This window comes from Anabrus simplex, chromosome 6, assembly GCF_040414725.1.
Source record: "Anabrus simplex isolate iqAnaSimp1 chromosome 6, ASM4041472v1, whole genome shotgun sequence".
In the NCBI taxonomy this organism is placed as follows: Eukaryota; Metazoa; Arthropoda; class Insecta; order Orthoptera; family Tettigoniidae; genus Anabrus; species Anabrus simplex.
Genome location: NC_090270.1, coordinates 142,292,229 through 142,313,787, shown reverse-complemented (window position 1 = coordinate 142,313,787; position 21,559 = coordinate 142,292,229). Strand labels below are relative to the sequence as shown.

General features: G+C 36.5%; 1 protein-coding gene across 4 annotated transcripts in view; it reads left to right on the top strand.

Annotated features, from left to right (window-relative positions):
* Window positions 1-9,268, top strand: part of LOC136876207 (uncharacterized) — a 265,691-nt gene extending 256,423 nt beyond the window's left edge. For all 4 annotated transcript variants that reach the window (XM_067149961.2, XM_067149962.2, XM_067149963.2 and 1 more), the window contains 2 exons: window positions 1,556-1,987; window positions 6,974-9,268. In XM_067149961.2, the coding sequence (XP_067006062.2) occupies window positions 1,595-1,987; window positions 6,974-8,212 (1,632 nt within the window). In that variant the 5' untranslated portion in view covers window positions 1,556-1,594 and the 3' untranslated portion in view covers window positions 8,213-9,268. The remainder of the gene's footprint in view (window positions 1-1,555; window positions 1,988-6,973) is intronic.
* The last annotated feature ends 12,291 nt before the right edge of the window (window positions 9,269-21,559 follow it).

The following is a 21,559-nucleotide window of genomic DNA, read 5'->3' as shown; positions in this document are numbered from 1 at the left end:
ATTATTATTATTATTATTATTATTATTATTATTATTATTGCAAAACTGTTAAAAACACTAATTATTTCTTAACACATTAAGTGCTGAAAGTTTAAGTTCCTTGAAATATTAGTATTAAAGTTATTAAGTTTCGCCTGGTGAGTCAGTTGCTGATAAGACTTCGAGAGACCCTGCTTAACTAAGTCCACGAACCAATAGTGATGCTTGACATTCAAGAGATGGCACTGCGGGAGATCAGTGTTTATTCATCCATTGCTCTTTCGTATATCGCAAAATAATTATTAATATAAATAAAATATATTATAGTATTTGTTTAGTGTAGTCTGTAGTACATTTACCGTAATCTATATTTGTATAAGAATCACCACCGTTCCGAACTACGTGGTGTTTGCTGGCTTTACGCGTTGCTTTTTCGAGTGGTTGAGTTTGCCCATACGCCACATGCTCTAGGACTTTCCGACGCCAATTCAGATCTATCTCGATTTGATTGTCGAAGATACATACACGATTTACTGTACGAAACCAAATGAAAGCGTAGACTACGGTTTTCATGCAACCTTAGTTACAGGTATGTTCAACTTGTTGCCTGCTTATCAGGCGATCCCATCTACAGCATTTATTGCATTGAGGACGTTTCAGATCCCACTCGATATTATTCTACAAAACGGAAACATTGTAGAAGCTGAGTGAGGGTAGACAAATGATCGCTTAGCTTAACGAATATTAGCGTTCAAGCACAGATCTTCATCATGCGTTCTCGTTCACAAATTGTATTAATTCCATAAGGAATGAACTAAACGCGACTGGAATCGTCGATCCGGCCAGGAATCTAACCCGGGGTCCTGTGAACCGAAGGCAACAATGTTGAGCATTCAGCGAAGAAGCCGGACGAACATTAACAATAATATGAAAAGTAATATTTGCTGTGCGTGCATGTGAAATGAACTTTAATTACAACCGATCAGTTTGATCAAGTAGAAACAGAAATTCTGTTGAATTTTTTTTGTTAACTATCATAAAACTAACATGTACACTGTTGGAGTACTATACCGTACAATAAATTGGTTCTGCACTGAAGTACAGCTGTAATTATGACAAGTAGATATAGTCAGATCTCCTTCCTAACTTACACATCCATTTAAGCTCATTTTCCTTCCGGTACCGTAACACCATTTATTACCTAATTTCTTCATTCTACCAGATCTGGTGAACCCATAGAAATAAAGAGCGCAACTCTATGATGAGTTGTTTCATATGGCTACGTATCTGACGTGAGGCGTGAAAGATGTGCTTTATCCAGACCTGGAGGCGGACAGTTTTACACAAATGAAATGAAATGGCGTATGGCTTTTAGTGCCGCGAGTGTCCGAGGACAAGTTCGGCTCGCCAGATGCAGGTCTTTTGATTTGACTCAGTTTTACACAGTTTACCTATTATGGAAGATTTTTAGGGGCCAGTTAAAAAGGCATACTAAGTGGGAGTTGTATGTAGTATGTATGTGGGTGTTTCTATCTCCATCTTTTACTTTCTAATGATTGGTATTTGTTGTCAACAGTGGCAGTCGATGGCAGGAGACGGGCGTGGTTGAGGCGGCATGTACGGGCGGCCGGTGCTGGTGCTGCTGCTGTTGTCGCTGTGCCACGCGGAGACGACGCTCGACTCTAATGATCCTGTGGGGACACCGGGAGAGTTGGCGTGGCAAGCCTGGCTGCTCATGGACGAAGCGACGGATTCTTCCTCCACGAGTACCGTGGTCCGCCGCATCAAACCCAAGTCCGTGTTCATCGCACCGTCCTTTTCGCCGCAGTCCCTACCGGCCTGCGCAGACGGGTACCGGGCTGATGCCATGGGACGTTGCGTGAAGCTGGTGCGAGTGAATCAGGCTGCTCAACTGGACTTCCTCTTGCAGAGACTTAACTCCATGTACGCCCAACCAGAGCGTGCTCCAGGAGCTCCTCCAGCAAGCGAGAGTAACGAACCTCTGCAGGTAAGCTGTTAGGGGATTAATACAATGAAGAAGACCATCAAAATCATTCAGACGCGATGTCGATGTTCCCATCAACTGTTATTTAAGGGGATGTCATTGGAATGGATTTTATGTTCGGCTCTTTGACTGAATAGTCAGCGTAGCGGCAGAGAGTCCCGGGTTCGATTCCTGGTCAGGAATTCTAGTCGCGTCTGTTTAATTCCTCTCGCTTGGGGACTGGTGTTTGTGTTCGTCCTAATACACTCACCTTTATATCCACACAGCACATTACACTACCAACCGCCAATAACGTGGACTACGCCCAGTTTTACGGCTGGATACCCTTTGTGACACTGGCCCTATGTGAAGGGGTATATTCACTACTGTATGTTTATGCGGTGGTTGATAGTTGTGATGTGTTGTGTGTAAATGAAGATTCGTATTAGGACGATCACAAACAACCAGCCGCCGAATTAGAGGAATTAACGATATGCCGTTAAAATCCCCGACCCAGTAGGGAATCAAACGACAGGCCAGTATGCTGAACGTTCTGACAAGGAAACTGATACAAACAAGAAATGCATAGGCCTAATAAAAAAGTACATAACAGGAAATTATAAAAAGAATGGAACTGGTCTTGAATTATTATTTTCCTACTGTGTAAAACAACATCCACTCTAGTAATACAAAGAAAAAATTGAATGTCAAAATATATTTTAAACATATTCAATTTTGCATTAAAGAGATCGTTGTTTAAATTATACACCCGTTCATAATTTAGGCTGTTCATTCATTTCATGTGGCCGGCCCCGCGGTGTAGGGGTAGAATGCCTGCCTCTTACCCGGAAGATCCGGGTTCAATTTACGACCAGGTCAGGGATTTTTACCTGGATCTGAGGGCTGGTTCGAGCTCCACTCAGCCTATGTGATTAGAATCGAGGAGCTATCTGACGGTGAGATGGTGGTCGCGGTCTAGAAAGCCAAGAATAACGACCGAGAGGATTCGTCGTGCTGACCACACGACACCTCGTAATCTGCAGGCCTTCGGGCTGAGCAGTGGTCGCTTGGTAGGCCAAGGACCATCAGGGCTGTAGTGTCATGGGGTTAGTTTTTTTGTGTAAAGGAAAATGAAGAATATAAATAGCTACTAGCTCTGAAAGTCTAGTGTATCTTCTTGTTAGATTGTTGCATTTCTAAAGAGTAATGGAGTGTGGGAGGGTTCATGAGAGATACTTTGAACGAACGTAGTATTACGGCCGATATTAATTATGCCATGTCACCGAGCTCGATAGCTGCAGTCGCTTAAGTGCGGCCAGTATCCAGTATTGGGGAGATAGTGGGTTCGAACCCCACTGTCGGCAGCCCTGAAGATGGTTTTCCGTGGTTTCCCATTTTCACACCAGGCAAATGCTGGGGCTGTACCTTAATTAAGGCCACGGACGCTTCCTTCCCACTCCTAGCCTTTTCCTGTCCATCGTCACCGTAAGACCTATCTGTGTCGGTGCGACGTAAAGCAATTTGCAATAATTATAATGATGATAATAATAATAATAATTGTGTCATGTCGGGCATCACGATAGGACAACACTGGACCATTCGGAAATCTCAGTGCTGATAGTGGCTATCCTAGTATGCTTTTCCCTGGTATTTCTACATTCATTTTATGGAAATCCTGGCATTTTACCTACCATATTTTAAGTCCTACGGCTCCTATCCGAAATTCAAATAATTTGAAACATAGTCACTATCGTAGATCCCAGTGTAATATAGGTTATTAAACAGTTTCTACACACAGAGATACATTGAGATGACAGCCAAATTGTTCTTAGCTCCCTATCTAATCATCCTCAGCACCATTAAGAAAAGATGATGTCCAATTTTTTAAATTAATACTTCGATAGATTGAGCTAATTGGATAAGTCTTAATTTTAACATTCAGATCCAGCACTTAATTTTAACAAATACTTGATTAGCTATTTAAAAAAAATTAAAATCTTATAGCTTCTCAGAAATAAATTATATTGCAGTGTATTGACCTCATTTCATTTACAAAACATAGTGAGCTGTTTATTTTTTCTGAAGTCATTATTCTTTGTTACTGTAATGGTATTTTATTACTTTTTTCTGTTTTATTGTTTTCTTTATGCAAACTTGCCAGCAGAAAAAAAAGCAATCAAATTCTAGATTTATCAATATCTTATATTTGATTATCAAAAATTTTAACAAAATGAAAGTCAGCACCTTGGCTTAATGTTGGATTGATCTTCGTTTCCTTTAGCTACTTTATACATTTTTCCATAATGCTTGTTTAATTTACATAGATGTCAAAATACTTTCGATCCTGTATAGCAGAATATTTTCAGGTCTTGAAGATCCTGATACATTTCAGGATGTACTTTTAGGACTTTTGTAAAAAGAATTGATCAAACAGATTGAATTCATAGCTGTTCATTTTGTTGATGGTTTTTAGAAATCACAGGCTCTGGACTTAACAATTCTTCTTTAGTATAACAAAATTATTTAAGATCCACCAGTTAAGCCACTAGATGACATGGAAAGTAGAAAATTGAGCGTTCAGGACTTATTTTCCTGCTCTGCTGGATCCTTCAGTTCATTAAAAGATTTTTGATCTTTGACTGAAGACCAGTGTAGTGAAAATACATTTTCCTTTTTTTCCTTTTGTACTGTAACATACACTGAGGAATTATCAAAACAAAGAAACAAAGAAACAAACAAACAAACAAACAAACAAACAAACAAACAAACAAACAAATGTCTGTGTTTCTCCTTTATGTCAAGCACAGTTGGACTACAGGCTTAAGATCTGTATACTTATGCTTGTACAGTTAAAACACTAATGAATGAGATTATTAATTAAGAAAATATGTTTTAAATTGAGCAGTCACATTAAATGTTAAGTAATATGTAAGATAGGAATATGAAAAGGAACACGTAACGAGGCTACTTAAAGGCTGCAACAAAGAATTAAAAGAGAAAATTTACTTACGTATGGTTCATCCATCATTGGAATATGCAAACAGTATCTGGGATCCTCACCAGTAATACCTAATAAAAGAAATAGATGGTGTGCAGAGGAAAGCAGCAAGATTTGCAACAGAGGATTTCAGGACAAAAAGTAGTGTATCAGAAATATTAGAGAAACTTCGTTGGGAAGCTTTAAGTAAGAGAAGGGACAAAACTAGACTTATAGGATTATATAGAGCCTATACAGGAGATGAATCATGGGGGGGAAATCCGTGAGAGGCTTGAGTTGGAAAATAATTACATCGGCAGGGCTGACAACAAATATAAAATTAGACAGGATTTTAGCATAAGCGATTGGGGTAAATTTTCATTCATTGGGAAGGGCATGAAGGAGTGGAACAATTTACCAGAGGAAGGGTTTAATCCTTTTCCATAATCTGTTGAGATATTCAAGAAAAGAATAAACAGCAACAGAGAAAATAAATTAAATGATAGAGGGCATTCAACCTCTTGCAGGTTATTTTAAATAAAGAATTTTTGTGAATAAATTAATTCCATCCCCTTGTATATGGAGATTGAACAGCTGAAGTAGGGATGGCCTGTAGGGGTGAAGTCCAGTGGAGACCACTATGGTAGTTGTGAAGGCCCTTCGGGAACTGTGAAAAGCGTTGGAAAAAGAGGTTCTGGTTAAGACGCAGCAGGTCGTTATGCATGTTAGGTACCAAAATGGGTTTAAAAAAAATGCAATGTATACTTACACCTCATAGCAGTTGTGTAGTATTATTTGAAGTGATTCCAGATACTGTATAGGGGTTAATTGTGTAAGTACAGAAGATATTGAAAAAAAAAAAAAGAAAATCCACAGCCTGTTTCCAGTCATTTGACAGGGTCAGGGATGGAATGAATGAAGCCCCCAACTAGCGGTGAGGATATGAATTGTGCCAGCTGCCGAAGCCTGTCTCACTCCTCTGGGGCAATGATTAATGAATGACAGATGAGATTAAATGATATTGGAGAGTTATGCTGGAATGAAATATGACAGGTGGTGGTGGTGATTATTGTTTTAAGAGGAAGTACAACTAGGCAACCATCCTCTATTAAACACTAATCAGAGGGAAAAAGGGGAAGGGGTCCAACACTTCGAAAAATGAAGATATCGGCCAAAAGAAGACAAGGGCTACGAAGGGCGTGAAAATGAAAGACTCCCTAGCCCTCGCAAACCTAATAGCGTCAGGGTCTGAAAAGAACAAGAGTTGACCAAGAGAGGTCGGATAGGATAGATGAAAGTGAGGAGCCTGGCACAAGTAAGTGGAAGCAATGCCAGGACTCAGCTAAGGTCGTCGACTCACGCTCCAAATTTCAGAGTCCCTGGGGCCCATTTTAGTCGCCTCTTACAACAGGCAGGGGATACCGTGGGTGTTATTCTACCGTCCCCACCCACAGGGGGTGAAATATGACAAGGAAAACAGGAGTACCTGGAGAAAAACCTGTACCGCCTCCACTTTGTCCAGCACAAATCTCACAGTGACCGGGATTTGAACCACGGAACCCAGTGGTGAGAGGTCGGCGCGCTGTCGCCTTAGCCACAGAGGCACAGAAGATATTATGAGTAGAATTTTGTAAATAATATAAATTTATTAAGGATGAGCTGTGTGTTTAATAGAAAACATTGTTAGTGTAAATTGTATAATACTGTATTTTAGGAAAATATCTTTTCTTTTTAATTTAAACTTTAGTGCTTGGTAATAATTTATTTTTGTGTATCATTTGCCACCGAGGTAGACACCTCATTTGCAAATAAAGTTATTTTGATCTGATTTGATTTGAAGATGACAGTGTAGAAGATGTGGACATATCCCCGTCCTTTTGTGTTTCCTTGTTTATTCTTATTTCTAGTGCTCCCTCTTCCCATACTGACTTGTCATTGTGTTTTCCCTTATTGCATATTCCTTTCACATTCTTATCTTCTATATATTACTTGACCCTTTCAATTACTTACACTGAATGTTAATATTTTTGTAGGTGAACTTGCCAATTGAACCTGCAACAAATAAGAAACGCAAAGAGGAAGGACCAGGCAAAGTACAGCCAGTTCTTGAAGAGCCAATGGAGGTATCTGTAGTTATGGCAGATGTGTCCAAAAGGAGTAGCAACAATGACAGCAGTGAGGAGTCTAAGGAGCCTGTTATAACCATGTGGAGTGTAGAGAACAACACCCTTCCCAAACGAGAAGGCACAATGTCTGAAGACACTTCAACTCAGTCAGCCAATAAGGATGGAGATCCTACTACTTTCAACATTCCACTTCCTCCATCATCTGATGTACTTGCTCCAACAGACGTTGAGGATTCACTCCCGATGTTAGTATTTAGTCCAGAAGATTCTGCTGAGGTCGAGCAGCTATCCCTAGTGCAAAATACATCAACTGAGAATACAACTACTGACTCAATAGAAGGTAATTCAAAAGAGGAATCAGATGAGAAATCTAAAAGTGAGGATCAGTTTTTGCAAGTAACAACTACTGTACCAACCACTGAAATTGGTATTACTGATATTGTAAATAGTACTGATGATAACCCACCTACAGTAGATGACATTGATTTGCGTATAAATATTAGTAATGATGAACCACACAAAATAAATGAGACTCTGTTACATGCAAATAATAGTGACAATGAACCACTTCCATTAAATGACTCTGACACACAAGTAAGAAAACACTCAACATCGCTTTCTGTTGAAGAAGAAAGTGATGATCGCATTGTAGAGGTAGTTCAGAAAGTTCCTGCTCCTGATTTTGAAGCAGTAGATATTCCTGAAGTTACAGAAACATCACATATTGATGACGAATTCAGTTCTGAAAGTGATGTATTCACAACTGAGTATCCACAGACTATGGGGAGGTCACCAAGTTCCGGGTTTGTAAGGTTCCCATCTGAAGTCAATGATGACCCTAGTAGCTTTCATATCTTTGGTAGGAATTATGTTAAATTTCCCACTGATGATCCATCTTTTAATAAATATAAATCCACAAGCAGGCCACAATCTCTTGAAAAGCCTACTTACTGGTGGTTACCACCAGGCTGGAGGATAGATCGGCAAAGGCATCAACCAACATTACTAAGGTTTTGGTCTCGAATGCCTTTGCGATCAGACTCTTCGTCGTATCATCCTTCTTATGATAGAGGCCATCATTCAACACATCAGTCAAACTTCCACCAAGACTGGTCTTCCAGGTACAGAGAACATAGGAAGAAATAATGATGACTCCCCAAGGCAGGTGGAATTGTAACCTCAGGAAATATGTATATTGCACAAAATGTATATATTAGATTGTGTAAATATTGTAGTATATAAAATAAAAATAGTGTGATACCTGTACTAACAAATTCAGTATCGACAGATGTAGGATAGTGAGTGTGTGTATGCAGTAAATCTATACCCTGAATTACATGTATAGTAAATGTGAAAAGTGAAATACAGATAAAGTTGGTTGTATAGTCAAAAACCAAGGAGATACAGTCAAAGTAAATAGTGTGGAAAATTTCTTTAGTATGTCATAGGACCAGAAATAAAGCATATTATTGAACATAAAATAATATATATATGAAACTACCAGAAAGTCAATCTGAAAAATGACAAATGAAGTGTAAGAGTGACTTATCTAAGCAAGGGGGAGTTGGATACACACTCTGTGGAGAAGAAAGAACGATCAAGTACCTTCTTTTGATTTTGCATAATCTGTAAGAAAGGAATGAGAGTTTAACACTAATGTAGGTGGCATGCTTTCCACTCTGTGATGCACGAGTCTATCATGTCTTTGCATATATAAGTTACTCTTCCATTCTAACATAAATATATTTTATTACTGAGCGAGTTGGCCACATGCTTTTGGTCATGTAGCTGTAAGCTTTCATTTTGGAGATTGTGGGTTCGAACCCCACTGCCGGCAGCCCTGAAGATGGTTTTCTGTGGTTTCATATTTTTACACCAGGTAAATGCTGGGGTTGTACCTTAATTAAGACAATGGTTGCTTTCTTCCCAGTTCTAGCCTTGTTTTATCCATTTGTTACCATAAGACCTGTCTGTGTTGGTGCAATGAAAAAAAATTAAAATAAAAAAAATCTGTTTCTGTTTGTCAACAATTGAGACTGACTTTACTACTATACGGTCATGAATTAATTTCATTTACAAACCAAACATTCATCCTCAATAGTTCAAATTTCAGCTCTCAGTTCCTCCCATGCCATTGTACACATAGGGCTCACCACTGTCAGTTTTTTTTTTTTTTTTTTTTTTTTTTTTTTTTTTTTTTTTTTTTTTTTTTTTTTTTTTTGCAAGGGTTTCCCTTCATTCAACGATAGGGCACCAAATTTGAGGTTGTTGGTGAACGTTCACTGCCAGGTGTTCTGTGGGCAGCCCCTAGTCCATCTAGCTTGTGCTGGCACCCAGAATTTGGCTGTACAAGGTATGCGGTGTTCTTGCATTGTAGAACATCGCCAGCCAGCAAGAGTCGCTGTCGAGCAACAATGACATGTAAGCAAGACATGCCACTGTGCTGCAACACTTCCTCATTGGTGACACGGTCATTTTACTTCATCATTAGAGTCTGTAACTAGCAAAGATGATGAAAATAATATTTTCTTTCATTTTCACTTGTCAACATCTTCCAAGTTTGGTTTGCATAGATGGCAGTTGGTACTAAGATGGTCAAGCACAGGTGTAATTTTATGCCAAGAGAGATGGAAGTTAAAGTCCAGGTTGGATGGAATCATTTTAAATTTAAAAAGAAACAAACTTGTAGCACATAGAGCCCATTATGGCCATTAGGGTTTTGGCCTGCAGATATTAGTGTTACATGTTACTATGACATCATCCTCAGCTGTATTGTTTGAATATCTTGGCTGGGTCTGCTGTCTTTCACATCATACAGCTCAGCAATTATGCTCACAAGGCTGCATAAACCTCATTCCAGCGCTTAATCCAAGGTTAAAATCCTCTGACTGGTCGGAAATCAAAACTGGGTGCACCAAGGGCCTGTCCTATCTTTGTACTTATGGTATAACCATACTCTGTAGTATTCTGGAGTCGACCTTTACCTGTATGGAAGCTGATATTTGTACATAAAATAGTTTCATTTATATTGGCTCAGTGGCTTAGCTGCTGGCTTCCCACCCAGAAGGCTGAGGTTTGAATCCCAGTCGATTCGTAGGCTGAGATTTTTATCTCAAAAATTGCATGGCATCAGGAAGGGCATCCAGCCTTATAAGCCCTGGCCAAATCCAAAATGAGCCTGGGTGGCTCTAGCAACCCCAGAAAAAAACTGGGATAAACAGAAGAAAGTTTATATATTAAAAATATCACAAAGGATAACATAGGAAAACAAGAGCTGCCTAGCTGAGGTAGTAAAGGCATGCTGGGTTCATGCAGAAGGATGGGATTTCGATTTCCCATTAGGAAGTCGAGAAATTTAGAAACAAGATTTCCACTTCCAGAGAGGCACATGTGCTGAGGTTACGGACAGCGAAAGCCTTTACCTGTGATGGACATTTCAATATTTCTAATGCATCACAATAATTCTCTTAAGAATAAATAAAAATAAGTGACTGTCATTTTGAAGGGTGCATTAACCTACTCATATAGCAGACACTTCTTTTAAAGTAGACAGAGATGCTAAATATTCCTGAACTTTAGTTGTGCTTTATCAAAGGGCAACACTTTTTTGTTTTGTTTTTTTGAGGCATTGAAATATTGAACTCCTCCAGTTTTTTTTGTAGGGATGAAGGCTATTTTATTTACATATTCTAAGAGTCCTTGCAATCTGTGTCACCATTGTAAACCCAGGATGTTGTAAGAGTTATGTTTTGCCAATGTCCAAATTTGCATTAACTCGTATAATTTTAGTCTAGAATTGTCTGTATTACCAATATCCTGGTCTTGATATGCTCTGAAGTTGATACTGCTGATGGGAAAAATATGGTTTGTAAACAGTTAATCTATGACTACATAGACCTAAAGTAAGTAAATTCTGCAATGAAAAAAAGGGAATTGCCTGAACATTCTCTTCTAAATATTTAAGAATAGTTCTTCACTGCATCTTCTTTTTTCTTTCTTTCTCTTCTACCATTCAGATGTGATATTTCCCCTTCATAAACATTGTATGTAACACAGTCAGTATTTCCTCTTAAAAGAACAAAGTGAAGATTAAAACATTTCTTCTATTGTACTGAAAGCAGCTAATTGTGAACCATTGCTTTTATCTGTATTTTATTTATACTACTGAACATAGAAATTATTGTGAACATATTTTTATTTATTGTACATACTTAGAGCTAGTAGCAAGCGTGTAGAATGTTGTACATGGGAGAACAAGTGGATGAAATGAAGTATTTCTTACTTAGTATTTCCTCTTCAGTCTGTCGAAACTAATTCAGTATAACATAAATTTAGAAAATACCTGAAAAAGAAAACATATATAATATAATATACGTTTACAGTTTTTGGAGACGCAGAGGTGCCGAGTTTTGTCCCGCAGGAGTTCGTTTTCGTGCCAGTAAATCTACAGACTTTAGGAGGTTGATGTATTTGAGCACCTTCAAATACCACCAGACTGAGCCAGAATTGAACCTGCCAATTTGGGCTCAGTAGGCCAGTTCTCTACTGTCCAAGCAACTCAGCCTAGCAAAAAGAACACATTTCTTAACATATTATACTTGGAAACTTTTATATTTACTTACTTTTAATGATACCTTTTTTAAAGTATAATCTGTTAATAAATGTTTTCTTTTTTCTAAACTTATATTAATACTGAATTCGTTTTGACTGACTGAATATCCCCATAGTTATAAATTAACAAAGCCAAAACTGATGAAAAATAGGCTTCCATTATAACATATCACTCTTAATTCATTTTGTTTCCAGCAGTGTAATCCAACCAAATGAATGCTAATTCATTAAAACTAGCAGTCAATTAATTATACACTGTTTCAGTGGATCGCTTAGTGGGCAGTTATCTAATTTTCATATATATTTTGTACTTAATTAATTATAAGTGAATAAGTATACACCTTATTTGGTCCTCTTAAAAAAAAAAACACATTCATTCATTCTTGTATTTACCAAATAATTGGAAACATCCACAAAATAGTTCAAGTAAAAAACATCACATTAAAATTATCAATGCAAGATAAAAAAATATTCAAAATGATACACAGTCTGCCCAACTCATTTCCACCTAGAGACATATGATTGTGTGCAGTGATAATCTCTCTTTATCCTGATATATATGTTTTGATTTTGGAAGTTTTGGCAAAGCAGTAGTTAGTTTAGCCACATTTATCTTCAAAGCCTACCAACTGATTCCAAGATAAAGCACTGACTGGGAAGGAAATTGGATCACTCAATAATAATCATTATATCATGACAATACCTAAATTCAATGCACACTATTTCCGTGAGTGTTTTTGAAATGTTGGTGTAGTTTTGAACACTTCGTACATCCACTGTTGTAAAGAGAATCAAAAGCCATCATCCTTCCTATGATTTATCTTTCCATATCTGGCCTGATTTATTACAGTCATTCACAACTTAAACAAGATACTACTATGGAATTTCCAGTCTGATGGTTAATAAGAATTTCTGTGAAATTAAAAAAAAAACGTTGCTCAATATGTTCATCATTCTGGTTGAATATGCATCTCTGTGATGAAGATTATGATCGAGGTGTTGTTTTGGTAGTAGAAATTGTTAATGCCATTTTAGAAGTGTCCAATGTGCAATGTGTTGCTATTGTGAGTAGAACCTATGATTAGAAATCCATATCAGGCCATAATGAAGTCTACATTGATCGGCAGAGACAAATTCATTGCTTTCCAAAAGTCTTAACTGCCATCTTTTTGCATTAGAGGCCAGGATTAGGTTTTATATTTAAAGGAACGGAAATAAGGATTATATGAATGTTGCAGGTAGTCAGTGCCTGTGTTAGAGAAGACTAATAATTGGCTTGATTGATAAATTGTTGCTCTTAGGAACTAAACAACAGGATTCCCAACTTGATGCCCATCGCCAGGATGAGCAGATGGTAGATCATTGGCTTTCTGAGCCCAATTTGGTGGACTATGGTCCTGTCTCAATCCATTGGTACGTAAAGATGGTCGTTCTGGCACCTCAATGTTGCCAAAAGCTGAAAAAGTAGTTAGTGGGATGTAAAACCAGTAACAGTATTGAACTGCATCACACAACAATAGAACTTCAGTCTGTAAGGTAGCTCTGCATAATGCATTCTCTTCACAGCTGAGACTAGTTTCTGCCCTAGATCGAGAATAGATTTGGAGGAAGTCAGGAGAAAGACTGTTTTCTCCTCCAGAATACCTTTTGGAGGATGCTACTTTTTTTAAATGTGAGAGAGTCATGGTCTTCTTATATGTACTATGCTTGTAAATATTCCCATCACAAAGGCACAGTCACTGCATACCAGCATATCAAGATTCTGGTAGACATTTGATACCATTTGCACTCTCTGTCAGAGAAATCTTATTTCAGCAGAATAATGTCTGGATGAATGCTACATGCTGCATGACTGACTTCCTCAGTAAAGGTGAAATACAAAACCTGCATTGATGGCCCACAGACTCAAATTTAGGCTCTTGGAACACATCTGGCAACAAACAAAGTACTTGAAGTTGTAACATTTTTCCATGAAATATTGGGCAAAAGTTCTGCATAAAGAGTGGAAGACTGTTTATTTGATGATCACATATCTAGAGTGCAGCATATTCTAATACCTTTGATTGCTAAGCAGGGAGGTAATACTCACTTTCAGAAGGGAGGGAGCATGAGAGATAGCTGAATGATATCAACATTGGCTTCCCACGGTCATCAGTTCAAATCTTGACCAGTACATGTGCAAATTTTGAAATGAAATCATGTCGCTGTGGTTCATATTTCTCTTAAAACTGGAGGTCCAGTAGCTATGATCATAATATCAACAGTCTCATAAAACTACTGCTTACTCACTTTTTTAGAGAGTCCAAAATTGTGCTGTGCAATTTCATGTGTTAAATACATTTAAAAAGAGGAAGTGAGCATTTGCAATTTCCCTAAATTGTTGAAAATTTAATTGGGAAGAAAAATCTTGTATTTTTTCTCCTCAAAAAATCAACAAGCACAGAACCTGTAATTAAATCATGTTTACTGAGTCAAAACTGAGCTTATCAAAATAATTTGTGTGTGATCCACTTTCTTGCTGGTGAGTGCAGTTCAGTACAGTGAAATGCTAAAAAATTTATTATTTATGATTGTAAAAAAAAACTGGTGCTTTATGATCTGCTGCTCCACTTTATGTAGAGTTTGTGTTTTTCTACTAAACCTGTACTTCAGTTTACTACGATTCATGTGCCTGTATTAGTTGTTATTGTTGTACATTTCCATTTAGAATAGGCACTAGCTGTACAGTATATTCTGTATTTAGTAAAAACTATTTTAGTGCACAGTTCAAAAGTAGTAGAACATATCTAAAAAATTTTTACTGCTTATAATTTGTACAATTTCATATTGTTCCTTTTAGTAGGCAGGAGCTAAGGCATGTACAGATTTTTTTTTTAGGAAGAGGTATTATTGTCTTTTGAAAATGTTATACTTTGTCCGGCTCATTGGCCAAGGGTCAGTGTTTAGGCCTTCGGTTCAGAGAGTCCCGAGTTAGATTCCCGGTCGGGTTGGGGATCTTACTTCTGATTAATTCTTCTGGCTCTGAGACTGTGTGTTTGTGTTTGTTCCAACACTTTCCTCTTCATATTCAGATGACGCACTGCACTACCAACCACTACAGAAACACGCACTAGTGATTACATCCTTCTGTATATGGTTGGCATCAGAAAGGGTATCTGGCCGCAAAATAGGGCCAAATCCACATGGTGCGACACAGTTCGCACCCACGACCCCACAGATGTGGGAAAGGCGGTAGAAGAAGAAGAAGAAGAAGAAGAAGAAGATGCTATTATTTACTTCATGAAAACTGTTCAATAATTTTTACATTATGATGCTACACAATTTTGAATAAGTAACAATCTTTTGAGTTTTCTTATAGCTAGATTTGGTTGAAGATACTCTTTTATATTTCTTACATTCAGTTATTTATACCAACTTTTATTATTACTTAATCGTATCTACACAAATGTCAAGCACTTAATTTAGAACCTGCGACATTGTTTGTACATCAAACTCACCATAGTATGAGTTTCTTCTTTTTTCTTTTCATATTACCCCTTATCGATCTTTAATGTCTGCCACTTTTTCACTTATCCTTATTTCTTGAAGGAGAAACTGTTAGCTACTGTAAATTTTTCAATATTACTAATACCAATTGAGCTTTCAACATAAAAGTGTTCAGTAGTGAATTTATGGAATGAAAGTCTCCTGCTGGAAAATTATAATTCAATTCAATTATAATTCACTATGTGCAATATCTGACTGGATGTTACCAGATTCAATATCATTTTACATCATGTTACAAGGTGCTTCCCTTTAATTATTCAGATGTAATCAAAATTGAGTTGTAGGATTAATATTACTCATCCCCTGTGGTTAGTCTTGGGAATAAAATACCCCATGTAGAGGCAGATTTTGAAGTTATTTCTGTACCGGTGATTAACTCAAAAATAAGGAAATATTGATTTTGTATTTGTTATAGAGGTGAAATAGATGAGCATTTCTGGACCATGTAAACAATCAGACATAGGATTTCAGAACTAAATTAGATGAAGTATACATATTGTGCTCTGAAAAATCACAGTGATAATTATAAAAGTACTTTTATCTTGTTTAGATATCATTAATAAAACAAATATAGTAATTAGAAAGAAAAGGTTTAATTTCCCTCCATTGGAAAACATGGCTACAGAGTGAATGCATGTTTGATACTGTAAAGAGTTGTAGATTTATCAGTGATAGTTTCTGTTTTGGTGGCAATCATGTGTAAGCGTATGATTTTTGGAAAGGGTGGGGATGATGATATTCAAGTTTCTAAGAATTTGAGGGTGCTTAATAACTAACCATTAAAATAATAATAGTTAGCAATTAATATCCCGCTAACTCTAAAGCTGTACCATTAATATAAAGTATTTCTAATATCTCTTCTGGGCTTCAAACAGTCAATTCAAATTCCAGTCCACATGTCTGTAATTTGTGTTGGACAAAATGGAAAACAAAGAAAATACACCACAGTATTGACAAGTTAACTTAATGTTAAATCAAAATAATAAGTCATTCAATGTATTTCAGATTTTGGATTTATTTATGTCCATTTATATATATCTTATTTCATATCCAGAGATATTTACATAGGTATGTATTTTACTTCACAAATTACTCTTGTTGTTGCAATAAATAGGGAAATGTTCAGAAGCAAACTCCATGTAGTTCGTCATATAATTTTTTTCCGATGACTGTCATTAGAATTTTGACATAATTAGGCCAGAAAATAGTTGTTTACTTGAATATAAGGAGCAAAACATTTTGATAACTGGTATTAAATTTGTGAAGTGTATAGGAATAAAACTGAATTATGTAATTCAACATTGTAAAGTATGTAGTAAATGAAATCATGAATCTGCCAACATCTAGCTGACGAGATCTTAAGTCCACACATCTGTTCTTAGATAAGTTACTGTTTTCAGACTAATAAGGGACAAAGCAAAGAACTTGCAACAGCATACTTTCATGCTATTTTCTACATACAGTGGTTGGAATGCCCACAACAGATGATCCTGATCTAAAATTTTACTATAAACAACAACTTGCACAAAAAGGATGCAATAAAAGCATAATTTCAATGCAAACTAAAGGTTATCAATCATTTAGTATGGTAGAAAAAATCTTCAGTTATCTCACAACACTCTTTTTATGGTGTCAGATATGTTGTTCACTCTTTGGCTCTTTAAGTTGAGTGTGATTTATAACCCTCTGTTAAAAAAAATACACAGAAATAAATTCCACACTTACATGTTTTAAATGTTAGGTGTTTTAAAATAAGCAAGTACCAGTATTAATTTTCTGGCAGCTTGGTGTATATTTCAGTGTGTTAATATTTATAGATATTGTAGTTGAAAATAGTGCAAAGTATTATCTTCCCACTGAAAACAGCTGGGGTATTACCAAAGATGATTAGTACCATAGTTTTTAGTTAGTAACTTATGTGATTGTAAATATATATTTGTATATAAAATGATTCAGTTTAAATAAAGATTGGCTATTTTTGTGTCAGTATCTAAAAAAAATAATTATTTTCTAGTGATATTTTTGTCAATTATTCACCGTTGAATTTTAACTCCCACCCCTCCCCCTTATGAATTATTCTTGGATGGCTGAAATGTTTCAGCTATGACAGTAAATGCTCAGTTCTACATATTTCATTAAGCTATTTTGATATTCAATCAAGTCTTCATGTGCAGGACTTTGCAATTCAGTCATCTTTACATGATCAGACTATGAACATTTGGAAACTACATGAATAAAGAGAATATACCTAAGTTATCCAAGGCTGAATGTCACAATACATTAAACAATACTACCATATTCCTTTTTAAGTTTAACCCTATAAATAAAATTTATGTTTTACTTGTACATTATGGAGATCTTTTGACTAAAACGATCCTTTCCATGTCATAAAGACCTCAGAACAATGGGTCTCAACCTTCGAGAAACCATGGCCCAGTTAATTCTTTATCTTTATGACCAGGGCTCAGCGATAAGAGATTTACTCGTAAATATATTTACAATAATGTTGTAAGTTAATTCATTTACATAAGCATGAATAAAACAGAAAGCAAAGTCTCTTGCCTTTTATTCATATTAACATCTTATTCTATAAGGATATTCCTTTTATAATAAAAAGCACGACACCTGGGTTTTGAAACAAGCACTTACACAATGTAATGTAAACTTGCAAAGAGACAGTATTCACTATGACTATTCAGTATTGAGAACTGGATACAGAATGCTTTCATCTTCAATGTAAGTGAAAACATTTTATTTTTACAGTACTGTCAGCTAATTGGTCACCGACATCTGCAACATACATTATTTTGTTCAGTTTTCAAGAAATGAATGAATAAAATTAATTTGAAAACAATGGGTTTCTTAACCCATTTTTGTAACCAGCTTGCAAGATATTTTTATGACCATCTGTAAACAGTGGGAATGCTTTTCCAGAATGTTGAAAGATTTCTCAGTTTGAAAATTCCTAAACAATTAGAAATAAGTGCCTTGGTCACTGGCATTTGCTACAAAGATATTATTTAGTTAGATTTTAGAATTTACTGCACTTTTCAATACAATCATGAAAATTATTCTCCAAAGAATATTTCTTCTATAAAATATTTATTTGTGATAAAATGCATAGAAAGGTACAAGAACAAACAAAAATGTAATGAGAGTATCTCGTGGCTTAGTATGATTGATGACATAAAAAAGCCTCTTATGACATAAATATACAAAATTACATTCAAAGTAAGTTTTGTTTGAAACATTTCTAAATAAAATTCAACATTTTCAAACTATCAGCACAGAACCATTTCAATACCTTCCACATCCCCTAATCTCCCTTTCCTATTTCAAATGTCATAATGTCAATTAGCTCAACATCAAAGCTAATAAATTGTAAAATATATTCATAGTTTCATTATGCCTTGTTTTCCTCTCATTATACTTGAATAATCAATCATGCAGTCAGACTGAAATTGAACCAGTGGTCTAACCTCAACAATCCATCATACACAATGTTCCACGATTTGGGCCAAGGATGGACCCTTGTGCTGCACCAGCTGTGAGCCGTTTCACTCTCTGCCCATCTTCTGTGTGATATCCTAAGAGTACGATCTTTCAAATAATTTCTCATTATGCCCATGAGATACTCTGGTAGTTTGAAAGTATTTTGAAGTGCTTCCAATATGTCATTCCACCTTATCGAGTTGAAAGCGTTCTTAACATCCAGAGTCACAAGGAGAGTCACTTTTCGAGAATGATGATTACCCATTTGTGCACTTTTCGCTGTATTTAACACTTCCCATACTGCATTGATTGTCGAATGTCCTCCTCAAAAACCATGTTGACAATCAGAGGTCCCAAGCTAGTTGAACTGCTGAACGTACTCTTGGCTACAAAAGTTTCTCTAATCCTTTACCAGCAGTATCCAGCATACATAAAGGCCTATAGCCCCCAGATTTCCCTTTGCTTATTAAAACTAGCCAAGCTGTTTTCCAGCAAACACTAAACACCCCCGACAGCAGGCAGCTATTGTACATTTTTAGCAGTAGTTGCGGACAGAAATCTGCTATCAGCTTTAGTATCTCTGCTGGAATACTATCTGGTCCTGGGGCCTTTTTATTTCTAAGGGACCTAATTGCTCTCGTCAATTCTTCTTGTGTAAAAAGTGGTACATCATCTATGAAATCATCATCATCAGACCTCTCAGGATGATCTGGGAATAATAATAATAATAATAATAATAATAATAATAATAATAATAATAATAATAATAATAATAATAATAATAATAATAATAATAATAATAATAATAATAATAATTGTTCCGGGATATCCGGGGAAAGCAGAGGTGAAAGAAGCTGCTGGGGTGAATGGGTCTAACAACAATATTAAAATTAATTAAAAACTTAAACTGAAGGTTATATTTTCAGAACTTCAAACTTAACCATTTTTCAGAACAATGAAACATCTTAAAACAGGTCTAGGGACAGACAAGATAAGTGATCTTAACAGATCCTGGGCTTCAAGCCCTCGCTTTACATTTCCTGAGCTACTAGCTCAAATTTACAAAAGAGCACAAATTATTCAGGGGCACAAATCCCCTAATTCAAGAGCACTTGCTCTCCACAATCTAAATACCAAGCCTTCCAGAGGCACTCTTTACAATTACAAAACTTGCAAAAGAGCTAACAAGCTCTCAGTTTCTCAAGCTTACTCAAGGCAACATTGCATGAAAATCTGACAATCTCTGGCCTAACAAGGCACTATTTACAAATAGAAACATTATTACACAGAGGTATCCAGTACCCAACCTACAGGGCCTTAGTGAACTGGACAAGGCAGATGTGGTTATCTGTTGTGCAAATGGGGTTGGACTAGGTCTGCAGATTGTGATTGTGGTGCCTCTTCTCAGTCAATCCACCACATTGTTGCTGACTGCCCAATTCGAGCTTTCAAAGGAACGCTAATGGACATTCACCGCACATCGGATGAAGCAGTTGATTGGGTCAAAATGCTAGACCTAGAGTTGTAGTATTGTACGGACTTACGATTACGCACATTTACCCTGAACTATATATATGTGTGTACATAGATTCATCATACGATAAATAATAATAAGGGCCTTAGTGAAAAAGAACAGGTTAAATAAGCGGCCTGAGTACAATTTGAATGGAGGCGACGACTGTGCTCCAAAAAAAAATTAAACCAATAGGGCACTAGGCCGATGAAACAGGAGCTAATCCCAAACTACTGAGGTAGCACGAATGGAAATAACTTTAATACATAGCAGAAACGAAAGGTTACAAAAACGTAGGCACCTCAAACCAAGAAGAAAGGGAGTTCGAGAGGTTACTTCACCCTCTATCCCCGATTTACAGTTAAAGATTTTATGAAGTTTTTACATTAGCCTGCAGAAAGTTACATTTTTAGAAAAGTAGGTTACATAGCTAACGATTCGGACCTTTCCCTCGGGTTAAACTGCGGAGTTAGCAAGAAAGAAAGATGTTATGTGGCCATTACTTTGTAGATGTACTAGCTGCCGACGAAAGAGGCCACCCGCCTCCTGCTAAGTGCACACACACTCAGATTGATGTTGATCAATTGCCCAAGAAACGAGAAAAGCCGCAGTTTATAAACCCTCAGGGAAGGTTCGAGATCATTCACGATTAATCAAGACACACCCTCTGAATTTTATTGGTAGGTTTCAAAAGTAACACTCAGAATCGGAGAAGAAGCCTGTGATAGGTGGAAAATTAATTACAGAAATTAGTGATTGGTTGGATTCAAAACTGGCGGAAAGAAAAAGTAAATATTGCCAACCCAAAAATAAATGAACATCAATTAGTTTAAAAAAACCTAGAAATACAAATTTCTTTAAATTATAGGTTCTTTCACTTCGCACTAGGGTGCATGATCATAGTTTTTAGTGGTGTCATCTGTGGAAGAATGTCCAAACTTCTAGATGAATGTCAAACAAAACAAGTAGAAATTCACTCAGGTTAGGAAACTGCACAATAACAAAATTACTCAATATTTAGGTGGTGACATCTTCTGATTAAAGTTCCAAGTTGCTGTAGTTTCAGTTTCACTGTTCCACCAATAGAGGTTTTCATTTAGACACTAGCTTTGAATGCGTGGCGTTGAGGTGTACCTCCTGGTATAATAATAATAATAATAATAATAATAATAATAATAATAATAATAATAATAATAATAATAATTAGATGTTATAAACTTAAAACTCAACGACTGCAATAAAATTATGATACTAATTTTAGAAGTAAGCTACATAAACAAACAACTGTTCTCGCAGAGAAAAGCCCTTGTCAGCAAATTTAAAAAAATGTA